At 51.7% G+C, this 8,557-nt stretch overlaps 1 protein-coding gene across 1 annotated transcript; it reads left to right on the top strand.

Moving 5' to 3' along the window:
- Window positions 1–4,043: 4,043 nt before the first annotated feature.
- On the top strand, window positions 4,044–6,902 carry Nrl (neural retina leucine zipper). The gene is made up of 3 exons (XM_041634174.1): window positions 4,044–4,575; window positions 5,600–5,972; window positions 6,633–6,902. Exons 1-2 carry the CDS (start codon window positions 4,195–4,197, stop codon window positions 5,930–5,932), a joined length of 714 nt encoding a protein of 237 aa, XP_041490108.1. The 5' UTR covers window positions 4,044–4,194; the 3' UTR covers window positions 5,933–5,972; window positions 6,633–6,902.
- The last annotated feature ends 1,655 nt before the right edge of the window (window positions 6,903–8,557 follow it).

Genomic DNA, 8,557 nt, shown 5'->3' with positions numbered 1-8,557 from the left:
CCAGGTGAAGAGTGGCAATCCTACTTGCTCAATGACAACAGACTGCACATAATAGAGACCCAAGCGTGGGGAAGTCATGACAGATGACCTGGGTCTCTAGTTTATGTGGAGAAAACTTGGATTTCCAATGTCCTCCAAGGCTGGGCCTGGTGACACGTGTCTTTATACCCTGCACTGGGAAGCAGAGGCAGGTGGATCTCTGTGAGATCAAGGCCAGCCTGGTCCACAAAGCAAGTTCCAGGACAGTCAGGGCTGTTAACACAGAGAAACTCAATCTTTAAAAACAAACAAACCCCCAAAAGTCCTCCAAAGGCACATGAGTTCAAAACTTGTCACTATTGGATGGTGGTGAAAATTTCAAGTGGTGGGGCCTCGTGGGAAGTCTTCTGGCCATGGGGTATATCTGTGAGGAAAACAGGGCCCTAGCCCCTTCCTCTTTCGCAGGAGTAGCTTTAAGGTGTGTCATGCTCACTCTAGACAATAAACAGTGGGGCCAAGTGCTCACAGATTGGAATCTCTATGTCAGCAAAACAATCCCCCCTGCTTTGTGTAACAGTCCTTGCTGTCCTGGAACTCACTCTGTAGATCAGGCTGGCCTCCAACTCACAGAGATCCTCCTGCCTCTGCCTCCCCCAGAGTACTGGGATCAATGGCGTGTGCCCCCACAACCCCAGCACAAACCACTTTCCAATTAAAGTATATTACTTTAGGTATTTATTGGAGCAACTGTCTGTTAGTTTTTTTTTTTTTTTGTGTGTGTGACAAGCCTAAGAAAAATGAAAGGAGGAGAAATTTCTGTGGGCCAATGGTTTCAGTTTCAGTGGATGGTTACTATTGCTTTGGTCCAAAATCTAACATCATGGTGGAGAAATCTAATAACATCATGATGGAGAATATTGGTGAAGCCAATGGGGGGGGGGTGAGGAGAAAGAGGGAGGGAGGGAGAGAGAAGATACACGAGTGAAGTAAGGAAAAGATATATCATTCATATCATTCACAGGCATATTTCTTCCATCTAGGCCCCACCTCCCAGCCGATTGTGTGTGAACTCCTCAACTGATAAACTCATTGAGAAGTTTAACACCCTCATCTGAATGCTTCTCAGTTGTGCCCTTCTCTGGAAACAAGCCTTCAACACAGGGGCCTTTGGGGGTATTTATATCCAAGCAGTGATGGAAAACTGATGTAGTACGGGTACACACACACACACACACACACACACACACACACGGGGGTGGGGAGAAGATGGGTTGAATGTAGACATCTGTAGACCAGTGGTTCTTAAACGTTAGTGTGTGTCAGAATTGCTGGAAGGCTTATTAAATCACCGATGTCTATATCCTACTACAGAGCTTCTGATTCTGTGAGTCTGAGGTAAAGCCAGAGAACTGGTTTCTTCAAGTCCCCAAGAGATGCTGTTATTGCTGATCTGAGGACCACACTTTGGGAGCCACAGTCTTAAGTAATCTGCATCTCCTAGCTCTTTGGTAACACCTAAGACTGGGACTAGGTTAATTGTTATAAATGAAGACTCTTGGGACTGACAGAGCCAAGACCTTACTCTGCACTGGGAAAGAAGATCTATTAACTAACTTTCTGGGTGTCCTCAGAATGTGGGGGAATACCCTTTAATATCTAGAGTTTATTCTAGTACAGACCCTATTTAAACAGCTTCAGGCAGGTTTAAACATCTCCTTGGCTAAGTCTTAGGATCCCTGCTCCAGCTCCCACTGGGGGCGATAGCCCTAAGAGGTGTTAGGAGATTAGACTGAAAATGTAGGTCACATCCCAGCCGTCTGGGAATCGTAATGAGCGAGCAAGGAGGAGAGGGGGGACTGAGACCCACACAGGGAAAAGGTGAGAGGAAGCAGAGGGCTCCTGAGGGTCGTTAGTTACAGAAGCATACCTGATGAACATGTTGTGATTAGATTTCAGCCCTTCTTGGTGACCTGAGAAAAGACAAGGAGTCCGGCCCTGTTTTTTTCTGTCCCTTCTTTCAAGCTCGTCTTAGAGTCGGGTTGTTCAGAGCGGGATTCTTCGTGGAGAAAGTTGCTTATCGTTCTAATACAGTGTCTCTAAGAGGTATAAGGTTAGCCAGGCTGAAGGTGGGCGGGGGCTGGAATGAGAGGATGCTTGAAAAGAGGAAGCAGGACCCAGCAAGCCAGCCGAGAATGGGCAGGGATGGTGTATCTGTCCCACAGACGTCGACAGGAGGTGCGGAGTCCTAAAAGATGGAGTTTGCCTGGACTCTGACCAGTCCTAGGCTGACTGACCGGAGGTTATGTCATATGCACGGTGGTACCCACATATATGTGCGGCCACCAAATAAGAAGCTTTCTTGGGGGCAGATGCCCCTTTTCCTTTTTTTTTGAGAACTGGTGGTACCTGTCCTTCACTGTCCTCAGCATCTCTGCCCCAGGACAATGAGATATGCAAATAAGCTCTTTATCTCATTGGCTGAGGCTCCAAGGCTACAGATGATCTCAAAGAACTAGCTCTTTAAGAGTGCCCTTTGGGCTCTGTACCCATAGCCCCCTTGTTCTGAAGACAGGGGCGCCAGACCCTGCTCTATGGAGCCTCTAGTCTCTGGCAAAGCAGTGCCTTTCTGATTCTGACACCAACTACGTCATCTCTGCCCTTCCTAAAGTGAGTATGTCTGGTGACCTGGTCCTGGACCTGCCCCCTAGAGCCCCTTCTCTGACCCCTGCAGCTGCTCTCCGTCCTATCTTACGTTCTCACTCTCTGTACCCTGCCCCATTCCTGCTCTGGCTGCTGCCATCTCAGAAAGATAAGCAACTTTCCCTGCTAAGTGTTTAATGTCTCCTGTCTCTCTGGACACCCCAATCAGTGTCGTGCCATCTTCTTTTTGCCAAAGGCTAGCTCCTTCTAGCACCCCTGTTCTCTCATGGTTGAGTGGTTCTGCAGAGGACAGCTCTCCCCTGGAAAGGAAGAGAAGCCTTGTCTCCTTGTCCACCTTTCTGCTCAGTGTGGAATCTGAGATGTGGCTGAAGAAAAGAGGGAGTCAAGAGGCAGCTAGAGCCCAAGCCTGGGAGATAAGACTCTGAGCACTTCCGCTTCTGGGCCTAGGGAATTGGGGGCTGAACTAGAGCTGGAACATCCATGCTGGGACGTGTGAACTAGTGAGGTAAACTAGCTAGAGGTGAACACGGGAGAGTTCCTTAGTGTTGGAGATTTGGCACACTCTGTTGAACCGCGTTTGCTCAAGGACTTCTTGGGTTAATATACTTTCATGCTTGTGAATCTGCAAGAGATGGGGCTAAGAGGTAGCCTTCCCTAAAATTACCTGTGTATAAACCTCTTCTAGGGCATGTCTCAGAATTAGTGTTCCACAGAACAGTCTTCAGGGAAGTTTTCAAAGTCTAATTGCCCACAGGTCAGAAAGCGAAGGCAATCTGCTCAAACTCACATTAACGTAGCGGGTTCTGAAATCAAAGAAGATCTGCCCTCCTGGGTTCTCTTAGGAGGGATTGGCCTTGAGAAGAGAAGAGTGGCCACTTGGTCCAGATCTTTCTAGAGCCTTTTCCCCATAGAAACCCTCTTAGAGAAGAAGAGGTTTGTCTGTTGACCCATAGAACAGATGTGTAAATAGACCCATAGAACAGTTGTGTAAAGTGATACTATCCTGAAGGCTTTCAGAGATAAAGATAACAGCACAATGTTCTTAGGCCCTAAAATCCACAGCCTAGTGTGACACACACATACATACACACAGCCACACCCAGAGAGACACATACACACACAGCCACACCCAGACACACACACACACACATTAATTAAGCCCACTTTTAATTGACTGTAAATGGAACTGTGCCTCTGGAGATGACAGAGCTCCTCAGCATGCCCCAGTACTGGGGTGCCACCACGGAGCCCTGGAGCACCGCCATGCTGCTGTTGTTTCTCACGGATGCCAGAGGCACAAAGGGGTGAGAGGCTGTGCTGACCATTTTGTCCTTCAGGTCTCCAGTTTCTTGTTGCCTGACAGGAGCCGCCTAGAAGCTGCTGTGCAGGGAAGACGGGCTGGCTGCATCACTACTCTGGAGTCCCAGTGCTCTGGTTTCAGGGCACTTGGGTCTGGGGGGAAGGAGGTATAGAGAGAGGGATGGCAGACACCCCTCAAACTGTTCGAACCTCTCCTTTTCCTTGCAGGAACACCTCTCTCAGCTCACTCCCAGAATGGCCCTTGCCCGGAGTCCCCTGGCTATGGAATACGTTAATGACTTTGACTTGATGAAGTTTGAAATAAAGCGGGAACCCCCAGAGGGCCGACCTGGACTCCCCACAGCCTCACTGGGCTCCACCCCTTACAGCTCGGTGCCTCCTTCACCCACCTTCAGTGAGCCGGGCTTGGTGGGCAGCAGTGAGGGCCCCAGGCCAGGCCTGGAGGAGCTGTATTGGTTGGCCACTCTGCAGCAGCAGCTGGGGGCTGATGAAGTGCTGGGGTTGAGTCCTGATGAGGCTGTGGAGCTGCTTCAGAACCAGGGCCCAGTCCCTGTAGAAGGGCCCCAGGATTACTATTCAGGGAGCCCAGGAGAGACAGGAGCCCAGCATGCCCAGGTAAGTGACCAATAGGTTGGTCTGAGGGGAGGAAAAAGAAGGGAAGGAGACAATCAAGAGAGGGAGGATTCCTGGAGAGGGTTGTGGACTGGGAAGAGACAGAGGATGATCCTTGAGAAAACGACATCGAATTTTCAAAATGGAAGGGAATAGTTGAATTATGGGGTACAGAGAGAAGATAAGGAAGAAACCACAAGATCCCAGTACTCTGGAGGCAGACTCAGGCAGATTTCTGTGAATTAGGAGCCAGCTTGGTTCAATAAATGTGCTCCAGGTCAGCTACACTACACAGAGAGACCCCGTCAAAAAACAAAACAAAACAAAAGATTAGAAGGGGCCTCAAAGGGAAAAGGGATTAGAGTTTAAGAGCGTGGTGGGGGATGAGCGATTATGTAGAAGCAAATAGATAAACGATGTGTGGAATCTAGCTGGATAAAGGCTGTGGTTGAAGTTAGCTTTTTCATGGCGCCGTACCCCCCCCTCCCCCCCCCCCCCCCCCCCCCCCGCCCCAGCGCCTAACCTTCTCAGAAAGGATTGGGACTCATCCTATTAATTATAGACACAGATGGGGGTGTTGAGGGCATTAGGATGTAATCCAAATCCTTGAGGGTCACTGGGCTGTGCAGTTCAGGACAGGGAAGCGTGTCGTCTGTGGCAAGGGCAGAGTCTGGGCGCTGGTCTCCCAGGACGTTGCGTACAGTTGAAGGGTACGACCGGAGGCGCGATTGGCTCTCCAGAGTGCGGGGGGCGGAGCTCACACTGCGACACTTGGAGGGGCCACAAGGCGGTGTGTGTGTGTGTGTGTGTGTGTGTGTGTGTGTGTGTGTGTGCGCGCGCGCGCAACCCTGGAGTCCAGGACGTGTCGGAACGGAACTTGGGGTGGGGTCTATAGGAAGAGCGAGCATGCAGTAGGTGAAAGTGCATGCTCCCTGGAATCCCAAGGATTCCCTAACTGGTGTGGGGACTCGAGTGTCTAGCCGGGTGGGACCTGCACCGATCTGGTCCCTGCACTCTTCCTCCGCAGCTGCCCGAGCGATTTTCGGACGCGGCGCTGGTCTCGATGTCTGTGCGCGAGCTGAACCGGCAGCTGCGGGGCTGCGGGCGCGACGAGGCTCTGCGGCTGAAGCAGAGGCGCCGCACGCTCAAGAACCGCGGCTACGCTCAGGCCTGTCGCTCCAAGCGGCTGCAGCAGCGGCGTGGGCTGGAGGCCGAGCGTGCCCGCTTGGCCGCCCAGCTGGACGCACTGCGGGCCGAGGTGACCCGACTCGCTCGCGAGCGCGACCTCTACAAGGCCCGCTGTGACCGACTGACCTCCAGCGGCCCTGGGTCCGACGACCACGCTCACCTCTTCCTCTGAGCCTCTAGGGCAGGGGGTGTGGCGGTTTGGAGGTGTCTGGGTAGGTGGCACTATACCGAGTATACCACTCACTAAGTCGCTACCTGAGGTCCTGTGTGTCGATACAAATGTTCCCAAACTACTGATCCTCGTGGCATGCCTGAGCTTAGATGCTCGCCCTTTCCTGGAGATGAGACCCCTTCCCTTTTGCAGGCCACGACTTTTCATGATTAGGGCACTGAATTCTGCAGGGGCTAGTGTGCATACTGAGGGTAAAAGTGTGGAGGGTGGGTGGGTGGCGTGCTCAATAGGAGGAGAGGGAGGGGTGCAGCGCCCTCCTTCAGCCTAGCTTTTAATTCAAGGTTTTCAACCTGTAATGCACTGATGCTGTAATTAACAAGGAAGCTGCATTTTAACTGGTGCTCGGTACTCCCCTTTTGAGGACTACTGAATTTTCAAGATTTCAGTTTCTTCAAACAGAGTAGTAGATCAACTCAAGATGATTTTTCCTGCTCAAGCCAGTGACCTTTAGAATCCAAAGTGGCAGAGTAAACACCCTGGTTGGAAGCCTGGAGACCTGGGCAGCGGTCTCAATTGTGTCACAGGCTGTAGGTCTGTTACCTTAAACAAAGCAGTTGCCATCGGATGTCAGTTACTTCATCTAACTTTCATTTGGATTGGATGGCTTCTGACACTGTTTTAGTTTTGGCATCTTCCACAGTGAGCAAGTCTAAATGGTCTTCCAAAGAGGCTCCAAGATAACGGGACCAGAAGGACACATCCTGTTCAGCCTCCAGGCTATAGCTCAGGCGCTAGATACACAGCATGGCTTCTCTGGAAATTCTCATTTGTACCGGCTCTCTGTGGCTCCCTCTAGGCTGCCTCGGCCTTCCAACTGCAGAGGGTGCTCCTGCTACCTCTTGCCTCTCAGAGCTGAAGTGTGACCTCACAGGATAACCAGGAGCCGAGAAAGGGTGGCTTTTGTGAATTAAACCTGAAGCCCAGGAAAACTAATGTTGTCGGTTAAAAGTTCTTGCAACTTAAAAAGAGTCAATTCTCCATCACTGCTTCAGCTACCGGCCTGTGTGTCTGCTGGGAGGAGGGAGACGGAATAGTGAGGTGGGAGGGTCTGGGGAAGTCTGTTGTATCTCAGTGGTAGATTGCTTGTCTCATTTGTGCAGAGAGAGACCCTTCGCGGAGTTGAGCAGTGTACTCCTCTCAGTTCTAGAGTGCGGATGACAGTGGATTGGAGGGGGTGGGGAGTGGTCCAGATGGAGCCTCGCCTACCACCAACCACCACCGCAACCAAAGTCCCGGAGCAGCAGTGGCCCTAGCTAGGCCCCTTCTGTGACTGTCCTCCAGGTCTCACAGTTGCCATGGTAACCCAGCCCTCCAGTTCAGCAACATATGGGGAGGGCCTTTGGGCAGAGCAGAGGCTTTGAGCTGGGAGTGTCCACCTCATCAGCCACTGTCATCTGTCTTCCAAGGGGCATAATAAATGGGAGAAGCAGTCCTGCGTGGGGGAACGGGGCTCCCATATGTCCTTCTTCCTTTCTGCCCCCACTACCCACCCCCTGACCAGCTGTCTCTTCTCTTCCCATCACATTTCTTGTTCGCACGGTCCCCTCCTCTAGCCTAGCTCATCCTTCGGCTATGCAGGAGACTGAAAGCGCAGTCCTTGCCGGCAGACCCCTGCTCATTCATTTCCCTTGCCTGCCCTTTGGCCAGCGGCCTTCCTCTTTAGCTTGGGTTCCTCCCTATGAGAACACTCAGCATCTTCCTCTTCAACATCCATTGTTGCAGGGAGAGGCTGGGGCAAAGGGAGCTCACCTAGGATCTCAATTCTTCTTCCTTTACACTGTGTTCCTTTTTTCTTTTTTTAACTATGTAGCCCAGGCTAGCCTCAAACTCATAATCCTTTTTCCTTTTTCTTTCCTTCCTTCGTTCCTTCCTTCCTTTTTTCCTTTTTTGAGACAGGGTCCCACTGTGCAGCCCTAGCTGGCCTGGAACCCACTTTGTAGATCAACTAAGACTTGCCTGCTTCACCTGGTGTGCTGGGTGATGGGATTAAAGGTGTGCACCACCACCCCGGCTATGCTGGGATTAAAGGTGTGCACCACCACCCCGGCTATGCTGGGATTAAAGGTGTGCACCACCACCCCGCCTATGCTGGGATTAAAGGTGTGCACCACCACCCCGGCTGTGCTGGGATTAAAGGTGTGCACCACCACCCCTGGCTATGCTGGGATTAAAGGTGTGCACCACCACCCCGCCTATGCTGGGATTAAAGGTGTGCACCACCACCCCGGCTGTGCTGGGATTAAAGGTGTGCACCACCACCCCTGGCCGTGCCCTCACTTTCCGAGTGCTAGGGTTGCAGGCAGGTGGCACATCTCCTACCTTTCCCTTACTCTGAACTTCATTTGTGTCCTCTTCTGTCCTTTGGAGCTTCAGTCCAGGCCATTGGCTCTCTTGCAACCCCTCCTTATTTGCACGGCACACAAGGGCAGAGACACTGTCCTCAGACGCTTGTGCCCATAAACCAGCAGGCATCTACGAGGTCTCAAGGTGGCATGTCTAGACCCTGTGGCTAGCTGAGGTACAGTAGTGATGATATGTGTGGGTGTTGTGGCTAGGCAGCTCCAG

Source organism: Microtus oregoni, unplaced genomic scaffold (assembly GCF_018167655.1).
Source record: "Microtus oregoni isolate MIOR12 unplaced genomic scaffold, Mior012 000045F_ref0000178, whole genome shotgun sequence".
Lineage (NCBI taxonomy): Eukaryota > Metazoa > Chordata > Mammalia > Rodentia > Cricetidae > Microtus > Microtus oregoni.
Note: the sequence above shows the minus strand (reverse complement) of the source record. Positions and strands in the feature narration are given on the sequence as shown.